This window comes from Rousettus aegyptiacus, unplaced genomic scaffold (assembly GCF_014176215.1).
Source record: "Rousettus aegyptiacus isolate mRouAeg1 unplaced genomic scaffold, mRouAeg1.p scaffold_m13_p_7, whole genome shotgun sequence".
NCBI classification, from domain to species: domain Eukaryota; kingdom Metazoa; phylum Chordata; class Mammalia; order Chiroptera; family Pteropodidae; genus Rousettus; species Rousettus aegyptiacus.
The window spans coordinates 90,092,381-90,115,277 of NW_023416310.1; the positions used below are offsets into that span (position 1 = coordinate 90,092,381).

At 54.3% G+C, this 22,897-nt stretch overlaps 1 protein-coding gene across 4 annotated transcripts in view; it reads left to right on the forward strand.

Moving 5' to 3' along the window:
* Nucleotides 1–17,600, forward strand: part of PDGFRB (platelet derived growth factor receptor beta) — a 36,550-nt gene extending 18,950 nt beyond the window's left edge. For all 4 annotated transcript variants that reach the window (XM_036224282.1, XM_036224283.1, XM_036224284.1 and 1 more), the window contains 19 exons: nt 14–141; nt 255–423; nt 1,005–1,197; nt 1,906–2,021; nt 3,316–3,439; nt 4,106–4,314; nt 5,183–5,277; nt 6,263–6,395; nt 6,930–7,034; nt 7,414–7,524; nt 8,604–8,763; nt 9,817–9,977; nt 10,541–10,659; nt 10,929–11,051; nt 11,840–11,951; nt 12,390–12,489; nt 13,093–13,198; nt 14,079–14,311; nt 15,485–17,600. In XM_036224282.1, coding sequence (XP_036080175.1) covers nt 14–141; nt 255–423; nt 1,005–1,197; nt 1,906–2,021; nt 3,316–3,439; nt 4,106–4,314; nt 5,183–5,277; nt 6,263–6,395; nt 6,930–7,034; nt 7,414–7,524; nt 8,604–8,763; nt 9,817–9,977; nt 10,541–10,659; nt 10,929–11,051; nt 11,840–11,951; nt 12,390–12,489; nt 13,093–13,198; nt 14,079–14,311; nt 15,485–15,686 — 2,699 coding nt within the window. In that variant the 3' untranslated portion in view covers nt 15,687–17,600. The remainder of the gene's footprint in view (nt 1–13; nt 142–254; nt 424–1,004; nt 1,198–1,905; nt 2,022–3,315; nt 3,440–4,105; nt 4,315–5,182; nt 5,278–6,262; nt 6,396–6,929; nt 7,035–7,413; nt 7,525–8,603; nt 8,764–9,816; nt 9,978–10,540; nt 10,660–10,928; nt 11,052–11,839; nt 11,952–12,389; nt 12,490–13,092; nt 13,199–14,078; nt 14,312–15,484) is intronic.
* Nucleotides 17,601–22,897: the final 5,297 nt, after the last annotated feature.

Consider the following 22,897-nt stretch of genomic DNA (forward strand, 5'->3'; position numbering starts at 1 on the left):
CTCTCTCCACCAGCATCATCCATCAACATCTCAATGAATGCAGTGCAGACCGTGGTCCGCCAGGGTGAGAACATCACTATCACATGCATCGTGACTGGGAACGAGGTGGTCAACTTTGAGTGGATGTACCCCCGCAAGGAGGTAATGCTGGGCCAGGGGCTGGAGGAAGGGCAGGAAGGATGTACATCTTGACTTGTAGCCTGACTTCTTAGCCCCTTCCTGATTTGGGAAACTTGCCCCGCATGTCCCTACAGAGTGGGCGGCTGGTGGAGCCAGTGACCGACTTTGATACGCCCTCCCACATACGCTCCATCCTGCACATCCCCAGTGTCGAGCTGGGTGACTCGGGCACCTATATCTGCAATGTATCAGAGAGTGTGTACGACCACGGAGATGAAAAGGCCATCAATGTCACCGTGGTTGGTGCGTGACTTGGGCTCGGCCCTGACCCTCATTCTCAGCTGGATCCACACCCTGTCTCAACCCTGGGATGCCGTCAGCCACATTTCAGTCCAGCTCTAGCCACAGTGCCAACCAAAGTTTTGTTTCCAGGACAAACCCAAAGCAAAATGCAGTGTCAACCCCAAACCCAATCCTAATCTTACCTAGACCTTCTGCCCAGCCAGAACCCAGGCCCCATTTCAATTTCTAATCTCAACCTCCATCTCAGGCCCTGGCAGCCCCATGCCCAAATTCAACCAGGCTCCTACTCATCTCGGCCACAATCCTGGGTCGGAACATGCCCAGTGAGAACTACAATTCCATTCCAATTTCGAACCCGGCCCTTAGACCAATATCAGCCCAAATTCGACCTGGTTCCAGGCTCAGTCCCAACTTCAGTACCCTATGATAATTCCTAAAGCCGAAGCCCTGCCCTTGAAGGCTGGGCTCCTTTGGTATTCAACTGAAGCTTCTCCTCCAAAAGCCCCGGCGCTGGGAGGTGCTGTCCCCTTGGTGGCTGGGCAACCCCCCACCCCACCCACCCTGACAGCTGCCCCTTGCAGAGAGTGGCTACGTGCACTTGCTGGAGGAGCTGGATGCTGTACAATTCGCAGAGCTGCACCGGAGCCGAACACTGCAGGTGGTGTTCGAAGCCTACCCGCCACCCACTGTCATGTGGCTCAAGGACAACCGCACCCTAGGCGACTCCAGCGCTGGCGAGATCGCCCTGTCTACGCGCAATGTGTCGGAGACTCGGTGAGCAGCCGCCTGCCCACTCCATTCTTGAAATTATTCCCTGCAGTCGCCAGGCAGCCCACAGCCTTCAGCTTCTTGACAGACGTAGGCCCATCTTTCATGAGAGCCCACTACCTGCCAGACTCCCTGCCAGGTGCTGTGCCAGGCCCCGGGGAGGCTGCAGAGAACAGAACACGCAGTTCTATGCCTCCTAGAGTTTCCTGTCTAGTGGGAACAACAGACACTGGTCAGATGATCACCGAGATGTTTAGTTGTCCTCGTGATGGGTAGAGCTGGAAGGCGGCAGAGGAGAAAATGGCGGGATGATTGGGGAAGAGGGTGCCAGGCAGGCCACTGCCACCGATGCGTAGGTGGTGGCCCGAGGCTGGAGATGAGCAGGATGACCTGGGGTACACTGTTAGGATAAAGCGGGGTGAGGCCTTCCTGAAGGAGATGTGGAGGAGAGGGAAATGGTGCTTTCCCCTCACCCCGCCCCCATCCCTCCTAACTTTCCTTCTTGGCTCAATAGAGCTGCCTAGGGGTGGGAGATTCAGGAGACTAATCCTATGGGTATGAGTCCGGGCTCTGTCACTGACACATGTGTGACCTTGGCAAGCCCCTTCCCTTCCTGGGGCCTTGTTTTTCCTGTCTGTGCAAGGAGGGTGGGGAGGGCTGTAAGAGTTCTTCCAGCTTTGACAGCTGGGTCTCCTGGCCTGGCCTGCTCCCCAGGTACGTGTCAGAACTGACATTGGTGCGGGTGAAGGTGGCTGAGGCTGGTCACTACACCATGAGGGCCTTCCATGAGGACGCTGAGGCCCAACTCTCCTTCCAGCTGCAAATTAACGGTGAGGGGCCCTTCGCCCTGCTTTCTTTCCCTGCTCTCCCACCCCCATTCCTTCTCCCTTCCTACACTGTCCACTCACCCAAAGGAGGAGCAGGAGAAGGAGCCGGGGACTCAGGAGAGACTGGGTTTTAGGCTGAGTACCAACACTGACCCACTGCTGTGTGTATGCTCCTTCTCCGGGCCTCGGTTTCCCCAGCTGTACACCTTGACCATTGGGCTAGAGTAGTGTTTCCAAAACCTCAGGCATTCACGTGCCAATGCCATGATTTTTCCTTCTTGCATATACTATCCTACTAATTAAGTAGGTACTTATTGAGCAACTACAGCCTGCGAGGCTGTTCATGGTTCTTGAGGCCCTGCATTCTAGTGGGGGAAGACAAACATTCAATAATAGGGGTTAAAAACCCCAGCAAATTATGTAGAAGGTTAGAAGGTGACGAGTGCTGTTTAGGGGGTGATGTGGGGGAGGTAGGAAGCTGGGTGGGGAGGACTGAGAGTTCCGGGGGCAGGGACAGTGAGGGTTGTACTTTTAAATGGCAGTGATCAGGGATGGCCTCACTGAGAAGACAGTTGCCTGAAGATTTGAAGAAGGTGAGAGCCTTACTCAAGTGGCTCTTTGGGGAAAGGGCATCCCAGGCAGTGCAAAGACAGGAGCAATGGCAGAAAGGCCTGAGTGGCCAGAACAGAGTGACAGGGAGAGTGGTGGGAAATGAGGCCAGACCTGGGGCCGGGCAGTTAGGGAGTGAGGAGCGGGTAGGTCAGGTCCTCGTGTGCTCTTGGATGGGCTTAGGCTTTTACTGGGACTGAAATGAAGAGCCATGGCAGGGTTTTGAGCAGAAGAATGACACGATGGTGACTTAATGTTTAGTTAATCGACTTTCTAAAATTAAATTATTTTGAAAGAGAATTTAACCTCTCAATTGTAGATGGAAAATCAGCGTCACATGTCATAAATATAACTCTGCAACAACAAAACAACGCTATTAAACTCTAGCTTCATGCTCTTGCCTTCCCAGGGTTCTGCTACTGAGGCCTGCCATCTCTCTGCTAAAAGGGCAGATTAGCAAGTATCAGAGAAGTGTTAAAGACAGACTAGCACCCTACTGAGGCTTTTCCTTTGAAGTACCCAGAAGGGGAATCCGCTAGTTTTCACACAGTGATTCCTGGTATTTAAGGTTCACCTGCAGCCTGCAGCTCCCCTCCCCCCAGGGGAGACTCTGGGCCAGGTCCTCCCAGAGGGCCTTTCTCACTGTTCTTACCTTCCCACCTCTTGGCCCTGTGCCTTCTCTATGCAGTGCCTGCCCGTGTGCTGGAGCTGAGCGAGAGCCACCCTGCCAACGGGGAGCAGACAGTCCGCTGTCGCGGCCGGGGCATGCCCCGGCCGCACCTCACCTGGTCTACCTGCGGTGACCTCAAAAGGTGAGGAGAAAAACCCTGGCCTCAGTCTCCCAGAGTACCCACAGCTGTCTGGAAGGATCCATTGAAGGTCATCTAGTCCAGCCCCTTCTTCTGAGCACATTGTTCCAGGCTTGAGCCACATTCTAGGGCAGTGGTCTCCAACCTTTTTGGCACCAGGGACCTGCGCTCCTATGAAAACCTAATCCCTGATGATCTGAGGTGGAGCTGAGGCAGTGATGCTAGAGCTGGGGAGCGGCTGCAGATACAGACAAAGCTTCACTTGCTTGCCTGCCGCTCACCTCATTTTGTGCGGCCTGCTCCTAAAAAGCCACCCATCTGCGGCCCAGAGGTTGGGACCCCTATTCTAGAAGATATGGCTTCTTGGAGATGCTTTGCATGGCCTAAATTGACCCTTTTCCTTCCTTACCTAGACTCTGAGGGTCAAAAGAAGGGAATGGTTTTTGCGAACCAAGCTTCTCTGTGCTGGGGTAGGAGCGCCCCCTGCTGGTTGGTTATGGGACCACAGGAGGAATCAGCTCAGGACCAGGCGGTGGTGGGAAGTAGCAGACTACACCCGCTCCTGGGCTTCTTCCACCACAACCCTGTGGCGATGCCTGCTTTTGGCCTCAGTTTCCCTGCCTGCAGAAGGCAGGGACTGGAAGTCGACCCGGCTGGCTCTACCGGCAGGTGTCCGCGCGAGCTGCCACCCACGCCACTGGGGAACAGTTCCGAGGAGAGCCAGCTGGAGACAAACGTAACGTACTGGGCGGAGGAGCAGGAGTTTGAGGTGGTGAGCATGCTGCGCCTGAGCCATGTGGATCAGCCGCTGTCTGTGCGCTGCACGCTGCGCAACCTGCTGGGCCATGACGTGCAGGAAGTCACCCTGGTGCCACAGTGTGAGTCACCCAGCCTCAGCGGCCCCCGATGACCCCTCACCCCCCACCTAGATCGTGCCATACTTGGGACTGCCTGTGCACACACAGCAGGCCAGAGTCAGCATGTCACAGGCACTCAGAAGCACTGTGCAACCCACCAGAGCATGTTCCTGTGCACTTACACAACAACACGGTCTTGGCGCACGTGTACGTCCACAAGTATATGTCTATAAACCGCGGCTATGAATAGCGTTTTCTCCCTATACCTAGTGTGTCTATGCTCTGTGTAAGTTGTGAGCCATGTACATAAGCATCCCTGATCTTTGGACACGGTGCAACCCTCCAAATGTAGATTTGTAAACCATGTAATGAAAAATGCACAATCCCCAGATACATGTGTAAGGCTGGAGTGTATGTCTGTATGCATATCTGTGTGAATACACAATCCCCATACAAGTGTACAAACGATGCATGTACAATTCCTGTGCATGTGTGAAGACTGGCATAGTGCATGTCTGTAAGCATGAGGAAGAGAGGTGGACCACAGCCTAGCTGCCAGGAACTTGCATCTAATCTAGAGCGGTGGTAGACAGGCCAGACTGACCCCTACAAGGGCTGAAAGAATATGGAGGCTGATAGAGATCGGAGCTGGGGCTAGTTACTGAAGGGCGTGGGGTATTTATGGGAGAGGCTAAGTGTGTGGCCCAGAGGGAGAGGCTGAGGGTCTGATATCATAGACTGTGGCAGGGGGTTGTGGCGGGGGGAAAGGGAGGGTTTCTGTTCTGGGCAGGATGGGCAGAGAGAGATTTATGGTACCAGAGGTGGGCAAGGGGAGAGCAACTGCCAAGTGCCCTGTTGTCTTATGACTAACCCTTGTCTCTGCTTCCAGCCTCGCCCTTCAAGGTGGTGGTGATCTCAGCCATCCTGGCCTTGGTAGTCCTCGTAATCATCTCTTTCTTCATCCTCATTATGCTCTGGCAGAAGGTAAGCCCACACTTACCTAATGCATACAAACTAGCACAGATTGTTTTGTATGAACTACCTCCACCCCTGCTCCCCCCACCCCCCACCTGCTGTCCTCGAATCCTTCAGGGTCTGGCCGTGTCTGGGGCCCAGCACGGAACTCAGGTGTAAAATGGCATAGAGTGGTGCTGGGTGTCTGAGCTGAGCTGCCTCCAAGCCCAGCAGCCTGGGCCAACATGGACCTGGTCCAGACCATCGGGGTGTCCTGTCTCTGCTGTCCCCTTGTCCGGGTTTTACTCAGACATCATTCCTGTTCATCCCAGCAACAGAGCACGAAAACTTTGGGGTAGACCCCAAATCCTGGGCCCCAGGATTCTTCCAACTCTGACCCACAGAGACTTCAGGATTCTACTAAACTGCATTCTAATCCTGTTCATCTATAATTTCCATGTTCCGTTCTGAGATTTCACTGTTCTATGCTTCAAATATAACGCGATTTCTGCCTTAGGATTGCAGTGCCCCATAGTCTATCTTTCTAAAATTCCAGTCCTGTGATTCCAACAGCCTATGGTTTCAATGTCCTACAGTTACATTTTTTCCTGAGGTTTCTGCTGTGGCTACGCCAGCATGCAGAGGGGCCGTCCGCCTCTGCCAGAGCACCCCTGCTTCTTGTCACTTTCTGGTGCTGCCCGCTCTTCTACTCCCATCTCTTCTCCAGAAGCAGCTGAGGCTCTCGGAGAAGCTAGTGAGGAGGTTCTAATCAGCTGGGTTTCAGCCGCCAGCTCCTCCTCAGCCACTTCTTAGCTGGGACTGCTTGGCATCTGTTACCCCTGAGCCTGTGAAGGCCTTGAGTCCATGGATAACTTGCTGTGTGACTTCAGCTATGCCTCTGCCCCTCTCTGAGCCTCCGGGTCTCCTGGCTCCTCTGTCCCATAAGAAGCTACACCTAGTGAGCCTCAAGGCCCATACCCCCTCTGACGACCCATCCCTGGTCTCGGTCCTGCAGAAGCCCCGCTATGAGATCCGATGGAAGGTGATTGAATCCGTGAGCTCGGATGGCCATGAGTACATCTACGTGGACCCTATGCAGCTGCCCTATGACTCCACCTGGGAGCTTCCACGGGACCAGCTTGTGCTTGGTCAGTCCAAGGAGGCCTCATGTGGCAGCGTGGGGACTTAAAGTGTGTAGGAAGACTGAGATCTGGTCCTAGCCTTGCCATGACTAGCTTTGAGACCTAGTGCCGATGTCTTGCCTTCTTTGGCCCTCAGTCTCCCCCTCTGTGCAATGGGGACAAGATGATCCCCCAGGGACCTTCCAGCATTGAGGTCCTGTGATCCCATGACTGTGAGATGGGACCCCCTCATGGTAAGAGAGGAAGTATTAATTGAGGATGGGCTGAGCACCAAGCCTATGCTTAGTCTAGGTGGGAGGCCAAGGGGTACAGAGAGGCTGTGCCCTGTCTAGGGAGGGAGGAAGGCTTCCAGGGACTAAGATGGCCCAGAAAGTAGATAAGACAGAGATGGAAGGACTGTGAAGCACTGTGAGTTTTGGAGCTTCCTCTGGTGGAGCACCGTAAGTGCAGAGTGGTGGAGGGATGTCTAGGTTGACCTCAGAGAGGATGGGGCTGCAGGTTCCTGGTGGCCCAGGAGCTCAGGGATCATCTCTACTGCAGGGCGCACCCTCGGTTCCGGGGCCTTCGGGCAGGTGGTGGAGGCCACAGCTCACGGCCTGAGCCATTCTCAGGCCACAATGAAAGTGGCTGTCAAGATGCTGAAATGTGAGTCTTGGGAACCCCACTCCCAACCTCTCTCTTGCCCCCTCCCTACACACTCAGGCACTTCCAGAGCAGGCCAGGGCTGATTCGCTGGCTACAAGAAGTCTGGTCACGCTGCAGCCAGCTCCACGCCTGGTTCTGTTTTGGGAGAGAGGCTCCCTCACCCTGTGCCCTCCTCTGGCAGCCTCCTTCCTCCCTTTCCTCCCTCTGCTCTCCACCTTCCTCCCCTCATCTTTCCCCTCTCCCCGCATGTAGATCCTTACTACTCTTGGTCACCTGGGTCTCATAGCACAGACTGGGGTAGAAGAGCCAGAACGGGCTTTAGCGAGGCCTTCATGGGGCCTCAGTGATGGAGCCTGAGTCCCCGCCCTCTGTCCCGTAGCCACTGCCCGCAGCAGTGAGAAGCAAGCCCTTATGTCGGAGCTGAAGATCATGAGTCACCTCGGGCCCCACCTGAACGTGGTCAACCTGCTTGGGGCTTGCACCAAAGGAGGTACAATCCTACTTGCCCAGAGGATTCTGGGAAATGCCAGAGACCAGGGCCTGGCCCCTCTCCACCCCCTCCTCAGTCCAGGGACAGCTAGATAATCCAGCTGGAGTGTCCGCGCCCATCCTGTCCAGCACTTTCACTCATTCACAGAGCCAGACGGACTTGGGGTTTAGAAACTCGCAGAATCACAGCACCACCAAGGACTCTTCAGGTTCCTAGTCCCAGCAGTTCCCATATCAAGGGGTCCTCGGACATTTACAAATTCTCACAATAGATTTTGACTACTGTTATAAATGACAGCTTATGCAACACTGAGATCAACTATATCGCCACCACCGGAGGCCACCAGCCTGCTAACTGAGAGCTGCCTTAATTCAGATCATGGAGTAAAGTCTGTCTGGCCAAGTGTGTTTATCTGAAGGTTCGATTGCAAATTAAGCCACACACACACACACACACACACACACACACACACAATGTTATTGCCATTTGCAGCTGCTCGTTGTGAGGTTTGGGATTTTCCTCTGTATTGTGCAACCAAAACAAAATACAGAAGTACATCGCATGCATGGGCTAATTTACGCCTGCGATGATCACCCATTTCACAATTTTTGTTTTCATTGCTGTCTTCAAATTCTCACTGATTGACTTTAAGTAGATTTATTTTATCTGAATTTAAACAGTAGCCTGAAATAAAGAGTTGCCTCTATTTATGTACTGGGCTCCAAAACAAGCTTTAGTTTGAAAAACCTATCGACGGCAGCTGACGCCGTGTGCTTGCTGTGTACCGAGCGCACCGAGCTGAGCCGACAAAGACATTATCCCGCGAACACTCACGGCCGCCCTTCGAGGGGGGTGTCATTCGCCCCATTTGACAGATGAGGAAAGCAAGGCTCAAGGAGGTTAAGTATCTTGCTCATGGTCACAGAGGCAGGGAAAGAATCCGGGTTTGCCTGGCGTTACAGCCTCTTCGCCATCTTACCAAGCTGGTTCTCTCACGTGTAGTCTGTCATTAGCCTCACGGCCCTGATGGGAAGCCTGAGGCCTCCCTGAGGACTCTCCCTGGGCCTCTCCCTCCGCAGGGCCCATCTACATCATCACGGAGTACTGCCGCTACGGCGACCTGGTGGACTACCTGCACCGCAACAAGCACACCTTCCTGCAGCACTGCTCCGACAAGGGCCGCCGGGCCAGCGCCGAGCTCTACAGCAACGCGCTGCCCGTCGGGCTCCCCCTGCCCAGGTACGGGGATGGAGGCAGGGAGCCGAATCTTTCGGGAGCTGTGAGGAGCACCTGCTCACTCCCTCCTTGTCCAGGACAGGAAGCTGAGGCCAAGGCGGGTAGAGTTGCTCCTGGAGCCAGGACTGTTCCACAAATCAGTCCAAGACCCAGGCCTCGGCCACCCCATAGGAAGGCATGACCATAATGGTGCTAATAGTGATGGGGTCGGCTGCCTCCCATTGGCTGTCTGCAGTGTGTCAGGCCCTGTGCTAAGCAGACGGACCCCTTGACCCCTCATGGGGTCTTTGTGTCGAGGCACTGTGATACCATCCTAGCCTTCCACAGTGAGCGGCTGGAGCTCTCCTGTCGCAGGCCTGACTCCGTGTTCTGCAGCTCCCACGCCCTCTGCACAGCTGTCTCTCCAGTGCCCTGAGGCCACTGCCACCCCCTTCTACTTCCTTTCCAAATACAATGTCTTAGTTCTTTTGCTGATTACAAAAGCAATATGAATTTATCGCAGAGACAAGAGTAACTTCAGAAAAACATTAAGAGACAGCAAAACTCATCCCCGCCCTCCCTAATATTTCGACTGATCTCCGTCCAGTCTTTTTTCTGCTCATGGGGACACATTTATATGGTACATGGGGGAGTCGGTGCTACAAGCAGAGGGTTTAGGGCAATTCATTGCCCACTCTGGGTTGTGGCCGGGCACTCGTAGGGCATCATGGCTGGATGGCACCATAAAGGCCACAGCAAGGTGCCTCGGTACACACCCGTCTTGTGACCCTTGTCCTGGGGTGCTGTAATTGCCCCTGGGTCTGAGCTCATTACGACACGCCCTGGGTCTTATGTCATCTTGGCAGCCCCAGGACCCAGCTCAGGGCCCCACGGGTTGGTCGAAAGGGCTTTCTTTGTGGTAATTCACATGGCCGTGGGAGGATGAGTGAAGGAAAGAGAGAAGAAAAGCATGAGCGACAAGGCCTCATGGGCCCCAGGGGTAAACAGAGGGGCAGGAGCGAGGAGAGAAGGGAAAAACTGTGGCCTCTCCTTCTGCAATGTTCCTTTCCTGCTCAGCCACATGTCCCTGCCTGGGGAGAGTGACGGTGGCTACATGGACATGAGCAAGGATGAGTCGGTGGACTACGTGCCCATGCTGGACATGAAAGGGGACATCAAGTATGCAGACATCGAGTCCTCTAACTACATGGCTCCTTACGATAACTACGTCCCCTCCGGTGGGTGCACGCGGTGACCGCACACCTGTATGGTCCTCACACCTGTGCAGCGACACATTCTTTTCAAAGCCTTTCTTTCGCACACCCAGCCCGGCAACCGCCCTGAGAGGACAGTGGCCTTGTGCCTATTTCATAGATGCAGAAACTGAGTGCAGCCATTTGCCCAAAGCTGTCGTGTGGGGGGGCCCCCTCAAGATGAACCCCTGTTTCTGGGTCCAGAGATATGCACACAGCTCACAGGGAGGAGAAGCAGTGGGTGGGGTGGGGGGAGTATCTAGCTTGGAGAGGGCCCCAGGCTGATCTAGTGTCCCTGAAAAGCAGGCAGGCCAGGCTGAGGAAAGGTGGCCCGGGGCTAATGCTGAAAGTTTTTCTGGACGATGAAGGTTCCGATAAAGTGGGAGAGATTTAGGTTAGATATTTGGAAATTGTTCTTCCTTTTGGGGGAGACTTAGAGGATCAGTAGCCCCCTGTCCTGGACATTCGGCCTCCACAAGCCAAAGAGCAGAGGTTCTGTGGGCCGTGGGAAGACACGAGACGGTGGGTGACCCTCTGCTCTCCCCTAGCTCCTGAGAGGACCTGTCGGGCGACTCTGATCAACGAATCCCCAGTGCTTAGCTACACGGATCTCGTGGGCTTCAGCTATCAAGTGGCCAATGGCATGGAGTTCCTGGCCTCCAAGAATGTACGTGTGGTCACAGTGGGTAGATCCAGGTCGTGGGAGGCGGGTCACCCAGCCAGCCATGGTCCTCCAAGTACACAGACCTATGTGGAAGTCCCCTCTGGTGGGCGAGGACAACGAATGCCCTCACACCATGTGCCTCTCTCACCTGTGTGGCCTCTCACACCTAGACAGCAGCGCATTATTTCCCAAAGCACCTGACACAGAGGGTCTTTCTCCGTAATTGCCCCCAAGGCCTCAGCTCCCACCCTCTCCCACTCATCTCCACCCAGTGTGTCCACCGAGACCTGGCAGCCAGGAACGTGCTCATCTGTGAGGGCAAACTGGTCAAGATCTGTGACTTCGGCCTGGCTCGTGACATCATGCGGGATTCTAACTACATCTCCAAAGGCAGCGTGAGTACCTTCCCCCACCCTGTGTGCCTCTGACCCTCCTGGTAGATCAGGGCAGGGCTCCTCATGGTCTGACCTGCCCAGCAGTGACAGGCTCTGCCTGCCAAGCCATGAGTGCAGGGACAGGAAAGGTGCCACCACTATGCATGGGGTTGGAGGAGGCAGAGATGCTGAGGCTTGGGGTGGGCTGGGGGCTCAGACCTGCTGGTCATAGCAGGGAGCAAGGGACCAGCTGTAATGGGTCTCGGGGCGTTTGGAGAGGGAGCAAGCCAAATGTGTTGTCCTAGCTGTGGCAGGGGTTAGAGGAAGAAGCCTAGGCGACAGCTTAAGGCACACAAATAGGTGATAGGCAGTATATGGTTAAAATATGACCGTCTTGCCTCCCATTCATGTCCCCAGAATCCCAGAGCTGGATGGCCACTAGGCCACAGAGATCTAAAGCTGCTAGGATGAGAACGGAGTAGCACCTTGACCATGTCCCTGGCTCCCATTCCCTTCTGCTGGCTCTGCCAGGGATCTCTCCTGGGGTCAGGAAGGGAAGTCTGTTCCACAAAGAGCCTCAGACCCTGAAGCTACTATGTCCCCAGCTTGTGGAAAAGGACATTAGGCCTCCTGATCCTCTGGCCAGTACCGGGATTGGTGTAGGAATTGTGTGACAGCAGAGATAGGCCCTCAGGGACTAGGGAATAAGGAAGGGCCGGGGATGGGAACTGCCAGGCCTCCTCCCCTACCCAGGTGCAGGGTGGGGCTCCGCCCCTCCTTGCACTCAGGCCATCCTTGGCTTCCCACAGACCTTCCTGCCCCTGAAGTGGATGGCCCCCGAGAGCATCTTCAACAGCCTCTACACCACCCTGAGTGACGTTTGGTCCTTCGGGATCCTGCTCTGGGAGATCTTCACCCTGGGTAATGCTTTCTTCTCCCACAGTCCTCAGCGGCATGGCCGGGTGGTCGCCCTGACCACTCACACTTCCAGCCTGGTTGGGGCCGTGAACAGACTCTGGGACATGGGTTGGGACTTCAGTTCAAGTCCCACCACTGCTGTGTGACCTTGGCAAGTCTCTTGCCCTCTCTGGGTCTCTTGCCCGCCCCATCTGAGTATCAAGGGGTTTGGGGAGTGACATCAAAGAGGCTGCTCGGCTCTGGTATTCTCTGGTCCTCTGATCTGGGGAGGGTTGCAATCCGTCCAGAACCATGAAGGAGCCCACGTCCCCCAATTCCAAGGCCCGTTCACCCATGCCAGGGCTGCTGTGCCTCCTCCGGTTCCACGGAATAGGGTTCCCGCTGTTTTTCCCAACACTGCTGAGCCTGTGTATCTCTTCTCTTGTCTTTGCTCCCCGACAGGCGGCACCCCTTATCCAGAGCTGCCCATGAACGAGCAGTTCTATAACGCCATCAAGCGAGGTTACCGCATGGCCCAGCCTGCTCATGCCTCCGACGAGATGTGAGTGGCTCATTTGGGAGGAATTTTCGGTGCGAACAATGGATATCCAATGTCGCTAGCCTAAGTCAAAAATAGATTTATTAGTCCAGAAATCTAGTAAAATCTAGGTGTGTGGATGACATCATCAGCAGTCTCTCCTTCTTCCTCTGGGCTCTGCTTTCCTCTGCGCAGGGACAGGAAAGGTGCCACCACCCTGCATGGGGGTGGAGGGGGCAGGCACTCCTCAAGGGCTATGTCCCAGCTGCTTTCACCATAGTTCCAGCAGAAGGCCCAGAGCTGGCTGTCACAGTGTCAGCTGGGGTCACATGCCCGTCCGGTCAGCACCAGCCACTGAGCGGAGGGGATGAACACTACCAGCCAGACCTGGGTTCTGTACTCACCGAGATGTGGCCCACCGCCACGGAACCCCTGAACCGGGGGTGGAGGGCGGGCTTCCCCAGGGAACACGCGGGTGTGGTCGTGGAGAAACAGCACCCATCCGCCTCCCTTCCCCAAGTTCTTTCCTCGCTCGCCTCGTTCCCTCTGCACCCTGCGTCGCGAACCCTGACCCGCCCTCCCTCTGCACCCTGCGTCGCGAACCCTGACCTTTGTGCCCCTCCCCAGCTACGAGATCATGCAGAAGTGCTGGGAGGAGAAGTTTGAGATCCGGCCCCCTTTCTCCCAGCTGGTGCTGCTTCTCGAGAGACTGCTGGGTGAGGGTTACAAAAAGGTAGGTTGAGGCAGAGTGGGGATGGGTAATGGAAAGTTCTGGTCCAGAAGTCAGATACTGGGTACAAGGCTCTGTGTGACTTGCTGGTATTTGGGGGACCACCCTTTATCCTCTTTGGGCCTCACTAGTCTGGGATGGGTTGGAGCTATGAGTTTAGTCTACTTTAGCAGCGCAGAGAGCTTTGAGATGAAATCCCACATGGCAGCTGATTGGTTTAAAGTGGGGGGAGCTACAGCCCCCTTTATCTTGCACCCTTCCTCATGCCTTCACGCCTATGCCGAATCTTGGGTCTCCTTCAGAGGTTTCAGCTCCCCTAGGCTAGATGACCACTAAGGGCCTGACCCCCTGGGCCCTGTCCAGACTCAGAGGAGGCAAGCAAAGCCAGCAGGGCCTTAAAACCCTCCCTACCCACAGCAGGAGCGGGAGCGAGGGGATGCCATCCCCTTCGGCACAGACATGGCCCTCTCCCTAGGCCTGCTCCTAATCCCACTCTCGCCTGGGTCTGGTATGGCTCAGGGATCAGTGAGATGGAGTAGAGTTGACGCCATTCGCTATTTAGGGATACTGAGGTCTCCCAGAAGGAAGCCGAGGCAGGATGAGAGCTCTCATCGATCTAGTCGGAAGGTGGGGAAGTGTTAGAGTCGCGGGTGCTGGTCCACTGACTGCCCCTTCCCTGGGTGGTTCTAAGCTCACCTTGCCTTGTGAGATGCCAGGTGGGAGGGTAGCTCAGCTATGTGGCTTTGGGCAACTGTCCTTCCTCTCTGAGCACCAGTTGCCTAATTTACATAAGACGCGAGGGGCTGGGTCAGAATCTCACTGTCAGTGATCCCTAAAGTCTTTTCTGATCTGATCATCCCTGTTTCCCGGCCCCTTGGAGCAGAAGTACCAGCAGGTGGATGAGGAGTTTCTGAGGAGCGACCACCCAGCTGTCCTGCGGTCCCAAGCCCGCCTGCCTGGCTTCCATGGCCTGCGATCTCCCCTGCACACCAGCTCAGTCCTCTACACTGCCGTGCAGCCCAACGAGGGTGACAATGACTATATCATCCCCCTGCCTGACCCCAAACCTGAGGCTGCTGATGAGGGCCCACTGGAGGGCTCCCCCAGCCTTGCCAGGTAGCTGCTGTGGCCTGAGGCATGCAATTGTGTGCGTGCGTGTGCATGTGCGTGTCCGTGTTGTGTGTGTGTCCCTGGCAGCAGGCTTGCTGTAGAAGTAGGTTACAGAAGGTGAGCACTCACAGGCTGATAAGAGAGAGCACGGACTGGGCCTTATCTGCAATGTAGCTGTTTCCTTCAAAGGAGCCTCCATAGGCCATCTATACTCTCCTCTTTCTAGGCCCCATCCTAGCCCTAAGGAGAAGAGGAAGGAAACCTAATTGGCATCCCTGGTCCCCATGTGTTACTCTGGGTCATCGCTAGCCCCAGGCCTGTTCTTCAGCACCATGCCCTGAGGGCTCCAGAGAGCCAGCACAGTTAGAGGAGGCAGAGGTGCCTACAGGAGTTCAGGCCAGAATTCAGCCTGGGAAGGAGACAGATGCGTGCTATTCTTTGCCTTGGGATGTGGTGAAGTTAGAGTGTGGGGACGGCTTTGGTGGAGGGCCTAGCTGTTGCCTGGACCTGATGTTCAGACAGGATCCTCCTTCAGTTGGAGAGAAGGGCTCCCCAGAAGGCCAAAACCTCCCCTGCAAAAAAACAAGACCCACCCCATGGTGAAGTGGCAGGAGCTCCATCTGGGTTCCAACTCCAGGCGCCTTCTCTCTGTGTGTGCTGGGAGCTCACACTGCACTCAGAGGGCTCCCCGAAGGCCCTCCCACCCCACCGAAGCAGCTAATATTCCAAGGCTGCAGGTAGATACTGTGCAGAGGAATTAAGCTGGCCCTGTTTTGTGCCCTTGGGCAAGTCGTTTCCTGTCTCTGAACCTCAGTTTCTTGATGTATAAGACAAAAACAATAAGAGCACTTCGGTTTGGAGGTTGTTGTGAGGATTAAACGAGATAGTGTGCCTTTAAGAGCGCAGGAGGCGGAGACACTGATGGGCGAGGAATAAGCTGGACCTGTTGTGAAGTGCCGGCTCCTGTGTCCTCTGCTTATCTGCCGTGTGGTACAGGACAGTGCCGTCAGCTCTCTGAGCCCCACTGTGCCTGCCTCGCACAGTCTTTACAAGGATTGAGTGAGCCGAAGTGTGTAAGGCACGTGGCGCAAGTTCAGACACATCGGAAGCTCCCGATTAATGCTGTTGTGTTGCTGTGGTTCCCTCCCAGCCTCTCACTCACTTGCCTTCTCCCTCTAGCTCCACCCTGAATGAAGTCAACACCTCCTCTACCATCTCCTGTGACAGCCCCCTGGAACCCCAAGAGGAGCCAGATCCAGAGCCCCAGCCCGAGCCCCAGGTGGAACCGGAGCTGGAGCCAGGGCCGGAGCTGGAGCAGGAGTGGCCACCGGATTCAAGCTGCCCTGGGCCTCGGGCCGAGGCAGAGGAGAGCTTTCTGTAGGGGGCTGGCCCCCACCCTGCCCTGCCTGAACTGAAGCTCCCCCTTGACCTCCCGGCACCCTGCGCCCCCTGGCCTGGCCTGGCCTTCCATCAACAAGGCTGATCCCATCAGCTCTCCCCTTCCGGAAAGCTTTGGGCCCTGGCATGTTGCACCCGAACCCCTGGGGCTGGCTTAGGAGGCGGGAGGACTGCCGGGGCCGTGACCAGCCCTCTGCCTCTGGGGAGGCCATGTGACTATGAGCCAAGGTGCCCCCAAAGGACTCAGTTTCTCCATCTGTAAGATGGGAAAGTTGGAGTTGGTGACCCACAGTCTGGGGTTCTTCTGGCCGACAGGTGGAGAGGTTGGAATCCACGGGGAGATTCTCAAGGTTCATAAGGTGGTAAATGAACTTGTTTCTGTTCAGCCAGCTACCCCTCAAGGAGCTGCAGCTCTCTCCTACTTCTGTCTGCCCAAGAGCGGGGGAAGGGACCCTGACACCCCTGGCTCCTGGCTGAGCTGGGGCCTGGCCCTGGACAGTGTCGCTTCATCCGGAAGCCTTCTCCCCTCGATGCCAGTCTTTGCTTTCCCAGGCCCAGGCTGGTCTGGGGCCATCCATGCTTACTTAGTGCTGGGGGCTGAGCCAAGTTGAGGACATTCTGGCCTGTAGCCTCTGCCTCAGGCACTGGGGCACACCTGCCCATAAAAAGTGCCTGTGTCTGTGTCTTCCTGGCCCTGTGAGTCCTGGGCCCTTTCTCCTCATCACTACGAGTCTTAGTCTATCCACCGGAGTGTCCAGGGCCAGGCGGGTCCATGCCCTGATGAGTGTGTTGACATGCCCATGCACAGTGGCCACGTGCGTGGACCAGTGTGTGGCCCTTCTATGCTCTGGACCTTCTAAGAGACCCTGCAGGATTCCCTTGCCCAATCTCTGGGCCTGTTTTCTTTGTTGAAGTATGAGCAGGTTGGACTCACTGACTTTTGGTTCCCTGCTAACACTAACATTCTAGAATATTCTAGGGGTTCTACGCTTGCCCAGATGAAGCCAAACCTCCGTCCAGCCTGGGGGTCAACTGTGTCTGGGGAGATTCCAGACCACATATCATACTCTAGGCATTCAGGAACCATACCCCTTCCCCAGGCCCCTGGCAAGTCCCCAAAGGCCAGCTGCCCAGGCCTTGACTCGGAGTGACAGCCGGTGTCCTGAAAAGCCCTCAGCAGCTGGCCCAGGGACGTGGGAAGATCACAGGACACCTTTCAGTGACCTCTGGAGCTACCCTGGGCCAAGAAGGCAGAGAGGGTAATTCAGGCCACCTGACATAGTCCCCTACTCTGGCGCCTGTTCTCCAAGTCTGTCCCGAAGACACGATGGACAGCGAGAGCCCCTGGGGAGCCCTGAAAAGGACAGGAAGACTTGGACAGGGAACCTGAGGAAGGGGTACGAGAAGCAGGTGCCCTGAGGACTGCTTTTGCACCTGCCAGCCACCTCATTCCTGAGGCAGGACTCATGGGGTCTGGCTTTGTCACTGCCCGGGTCCACCCACCTCACTGTGTCTGCCAGCCACACGCCAGCCCAGTGGGCACCGCAGTGCCAGGGGAATGAGGGCTGCGGCCAAGACCTCTGGCGGGGGAGGGTTGGAAAGGGGGAGAGGGAAGATCAGTCCCTCTGGGCATCAGCCCCCTACGCTGGCTGGCACCTCCCTGCCCCGGGGCCTGCAAAGCCTGGTGGAGGAGAAGGAGTGGGTTCTCGCTACGGTACCAAAGATGTAATCACCTAGGTTTACAAGTATTTTTAGGACTCACATTAACTCACATTTATACAACAGAAGTGCTATTTTGTATGCCGTCAAAATTTCCTATCCGTGTACTTTCTTTCTTTCTTTTTTTTTTTTTAAGGGAAAGATTTGAATATTAAACCTGGTGCTTCTCACTCACGGACGTCGCGGTCTCACGAGTCTGAGTCCTTGTGCCTGGGAGGGGGTGGGAGTGGGGTGGAGATGATGAGGTTTCCGCACAAGGGATGAGGTCCCTTCCGCCCGAGTCTGGTTTCCCTCTGTAAGATGAGGGTTTTCGCCCCTGCCCCTTGCTAGTAGCTGGGTGACCTGGACGCTGGGCCTCAGTTTTCCCAGTTGGGATATGAGAAGGCTCTTCTGGCTCTGCAGGGTCTGGCCCCGGGTCAGGCAGAACCGTTCACAGGCTTGTGCTAGGGAGTACGAGCCCCTCCTGCTGCCCCCGCCGCACCCCATCCCGCCCTACCATGTGCTTTGGCTTTGGCTCTTAAGCTGACTCTGCCTGCCCTACCCCCTGCCTGTGTCTACGGGCCAGATTGAAGCTGGTGTGGCTTGCGAGAGGCGTCCACTAAAACCCAGACCCAGGCCCTGGTGAGTAGTGGTCGGGTCCCAGGTAGGAACAGGGTGCACAGAGCACCTAGGGAGGCAGAGAGCTGGGAAAAGTGGAAAGAGAGGGGGTGTGCAGCCAGGGCGAGGCCAAGGGAAGGAAACGGGCCTGGCTGTGGCTCTGAGGGCAGTCTTGACAGGCCGGGCAGGGGACTGCAGGCCTGGCAGGCCCACCTTATGGCTGCAGCAGCTCAGTGGTGTGGGGCTGGTGTGAGCCAGGCATCTTGGTGCCTGCTTGTTAGCTCAGTACTGGCCATAGGCTCCACCGCCCAGCCCAGGCCTGGGAGTCCCTGACAGCAGCACGAGGCCAAGGGCCATAGAGCTAACAGGGGCAGGGGGCCAAGGGAAAAAGTCCGGGACCCAGGTTGGAGCTTCTGGGAGGGGTCACCTGAAGCAGAACCAGTTTCCAGCCTGAGATCTGTCATACCTCACTGTATGAACTTGGCTATCCCTTGCTCTCTCTGAGCTGGGGAAGGGGCATCTCGGTTTGTTTCCGGGTGAGAGGCAACTTCTTTTGAAGCCACAGACCTCCCTGGACTGCCTCCAGGAGTCTGGGGCTGTGGCTGCCAGCGGGAGAGGAATGGAGACGTGAGGCTCTGACTCACAAGCCCAGCCGCCAGCTCAGGAGCAGCTGAGCCACGCCAGGGGAAGCCCCGCTCGCCACAAGGCCTAGCCTCACCAAGCTGCCAAGCCCACCCTCCTGGGGTCCTGACTTCAGAGCCCATGAATCCATCTCTCCTGGCTGTGGAAGAAGATGAATGAGCCAATACTCAGATCTGCCCTGTAAAGAGAATAAACAACCACATTCCAGACAGAGATTATCCTCACTCATGGGAAAAGCCTCCGTCTGGAGGTCAGGAGACCTTGGCTGCCTCCACCTCAGGCCTGCTGCATGTTGGACCCTGCGTGGATCATACCGCAGCAGGCCTCGATCTCCTTGGCAGCGAATGGAGCTAATGATGCTATAAAGAGATAAAGGATGGGATAAAACGCTGGGGACCACTTATTGAGCAGTTACTATGTACCAGGGCTGTCCTGTTGCTTCACACGCATTTTCTCGTTTGACCCTCACATCAACCCTATGAACCAGGTACCACGATTGTTCCCATGTTACAAAGGAGAAACTAATTTAGGGGGGTTGTGAAGCGACGTGCCTGAGGTCATCTAGTTGGTATGACAGGGATGGCATCAGGGCCTGGGCCTGGCCAACTCCCAAGTCAGCACTCAGGGAGGTAAAGCACCCAGCCAAGGTTGTAAGGCTGCAGAGTTGGGGAGCCTGAGTCCCCAAACTCCGTCTGCTGACTCTGGAACTCTCTGGTGCTGTGTGTCCCCAAGGGAAAGCATAGGAAAGTGCCAGTAAGAGGAAAGAGCTATGTGAACCTGAAAGCTAGATAAAAGTAATTTGAAAAAGTTGGGTGGAGAGCTTGGACCTCACAACCTCCTGTGCAGAGGGGTCCAGGGAAAGGGTAACTACAGGTCAGCTCAGCTGGCTCCTGCCTCCCAACCGTGCCACTCAGTCAGGCCCCGGCCGGGTGAGCTGGAATTTTCCTCCCAGACAGATGAGCCACTCGGACGGACGACACTATTCTTCCGCCACCCTATTCATAGCCAGGAGCTCGTTCCTGGAAAAAGACGGAAAGACTAAAAGAAGCTATTGCCCCTGAGGCCCTGAACTTGAGCTGAGAGGAGCCCCACAACCCTCCATTAATGCACTTTCTTTGATTCGGGTCACTGTGTCCAAAAGACCTCTTTTATTTTAGTTTCTTATTCATCTTCATAGTAATTAAAAGTTATTCATCTTCATAATAATTAAAAATTACTTTTGTAAAAGTATTTATGTAACTTTCGCCATCATTAGAAATATCTATTACCAAAATACATGATACAGAAAGAGGAAGTCTTTGTGTATTTTGTATTTTAGACTCCAGTAACATTTCAAATGCTTATCTTTTTTATTCGACAAATATGTGCGTAGGAATTTATCTTATGGAAATTCTGTCCTCATTATTAATCATTTAGTTATATTCTTCTAGGTCCCCTCCATACACCCATACTAACATTTATATTTTGTAGTTATAGCTATGTATACAGGTATATAATTATAATTTTAAACAAAACTACCACCACTATTTTGCAACTTTTTGTTTTTCACAAAAAACACATTCACAGTTCAGTGGTACCTACAGATTTAATTCATTCATTTTGAGAGCTGCACTAATTTAAAAGCATGTCTGTGCCATAAAATATTTAACCAGTCCCATACTGATTGGATATTTAGTGTTTCAGAGTTATAAATTATGCTGCAATGACCATTGCTTGCAAAGTACATTTATATTTACATATTTATGTAAGCATCTTTTTCCATAGGATAAATACCTGGACACAGAGTTGCTGAGTAAAGAGAATAAACATTTAAAATGTTACTGGAGTCAAAACGTTCCCTTAAAAAAATCATAGAATTTCTGTAAGGCTAAGAAAGTCAAACATAAAATGATGAACACAAGATAACTTAATCCTAGCTAGGCACTCTGACCTCCTGGAAGAAATTTGGAGACTCTTCTGTTTGTTGGGAAAAAGCCATGAACGAGTAGTAAAAAAAAGTTAAAGAGAGGAGTGCACCAAGCAGAGACTTTCTTCCCGGAGTGACCAGAGGGCTTCGAAGACTTGCAGAAGCAGAAACTTTCCTGAAATGCAATTCCCGCTGGTGGGCTCCCAGCCCCCAACCACCCAGAGGGGCCAACCCAGCATCCCCTCATAGCATGGCTCTGCTCTGGTCCCTCACAGTTTAGAGAGTGTTGTCCCATGTGATGGTCTCAATAAACCTATGAGACAAGCCATGGGAAGATGAGTTTTAGATGAGGAAGCTGAGACTCAGAGCCATTAAGTGCTAGCCCAAGGTCACACCAGGGAGTCTGGACTGTTTGTTGGGACACGGGGAGCCATTGAAGGGATTTGAGCAAAACAGAGCCCAGGTCGAAATAGGCTTCAGGGAGATCCATGGAGGCTCTTGCCTGCCAAGCTGGTGTCCTTGCTACTGTCTTGCTCAGGGAGTCTATAAGTCCATTTCCCGGACTCAGGGGAAGCAGGCTAGGCCCTGGAGTCAGAGTGCTGATGGCCCATTCAGGGTGTGGCTCCTGAATTCTCTGTGGGGGGAGGGCTCCCCCTCCGAGTAGGGTTCTGGGGTTTCTCTGGGGTGTGACGGATTCCCACAGCTCAGAATGCGATCTGCCACGCCTGCATCAGGGGCCCGGCTCATCTCAGCATCTGGTAGGACCTCAGGGACATCACAGGAGCCACACTGCCTCTTCGCGACCCCTCTCCCTGTCTCAGCCCCCGCCCCTCGCCTTGGGCCCCCCTTAGCCTGCTTGCCCTTTCCAGTCGCTCCCTTGGGGATCTGCTCCTTTGAACAGGCTTGGGGGCAGTTCCATAGTCTCTTTCTGGTTTGGGGTTTCATGAGTAATCACTGCAAGAAACAAAAAAAAAAAAAAAAAAAAAAGTCACAAACACAGGGAAGTTAGAAAGCTTCTGTAAAATCACAGAATTCTCAGAGTGTTTGTTGCCCTTCTGAAGTGAGAAGATGGAAGCTTCCATGCCTGAAAGTTTCTCTTATTCATCACGGATCTCCCTGAAGCCTATTGTGTATGACCTTGGCTCTCTTTTGCTCAAATACCTTCAATGGCTCCCCGTGTCCCAACAAACACAGTCCAGACTCCCTGGTGTGCTCTTTATGGCCCTCCCTGACCTGATTCTGGCCTCCCTGGCTGCCTCTCCCACATCTGCCCTCCAAGGCCCGTCTACCCCTGTGTGGGCCACAAGCTTGCCAACCTTCCAACAGTGCATTCTGTATTCTCCCCAACACTTGTTATCCTCATCTTTGTGATAATAGCCATCCCTGACAGGTATGAAGTGATATCTTATTGTGTTTTTTATTTGCATTTTCCTGATGGTTAGAGATGTCGTACCTCTTGGTCGTTTGCGTATCTTCTTTGGAAATATGTCTATTTAGTTTCTCTGCCCCCTTTTTATTGGATTTTTTTTTTTTAAATTGAGTTGTATGAGTTCCTTATATATTTTTGGATATTAACGCCTTATCAGATATATGATTTGCAAATATTTTCTCCCATTGTGTCTGTCGCCTTTGCATTTTGTCCACCATTTCTTTTTGTTGTGCAGAAGCCCTACCTCTGCACCTCTGCTGATGCTGCCCAGCCCTCTACAGCCAAAGGGCAAACTCTTCCCCTAAAACCCAGCCTAGCATAAAGCCACCCCCTCTAAGAAGTCTTCCTGATCTTTCGGCTGGAAGTGATTTCTCTTCCCAGTCCTCTGTGCCTCTGATGGGCCTTCACGTTTATTTGACATCCTCAGCCCCTGGATGTCCTATGAACTCTCTCACCTCTAGGCCTTTACCATGTGTCCTCCCTGAATCTCCCCCTCCAAATCCTTCTCAGCTTAGGCAGACTTTTCTTTGACTTCCCCCCTCGGTGCTCCCAGGACATCCTGCGACTCCCCCCTATGTCTTGGCGCTGCCACCAGGCTGTGAGTTCCAGAAGGGAGGGATCATGCCTGCCATGTTCACCACTGTGTTTCTAGGGCCACGCGCAGAATAAATGCTCAATTAATATCTGCTGAATGCACTTCACCTCATTATTGTCTCACTGGGTTTGAGCCAGTAACCCCTCTGCCATTTTACAAATGAAGAAACTGAGAGAGGCTAGGGACCTACCTGATTGTGGTCACACGGCTAAGAGTGGGGAATGCAATTCCTGGCTTGTCTGGCTCCAAAGCCCAAGCCATTCCCCTCTACTTTGACCTTTCAGAGCCCATTGCTGAAGGCAGGCG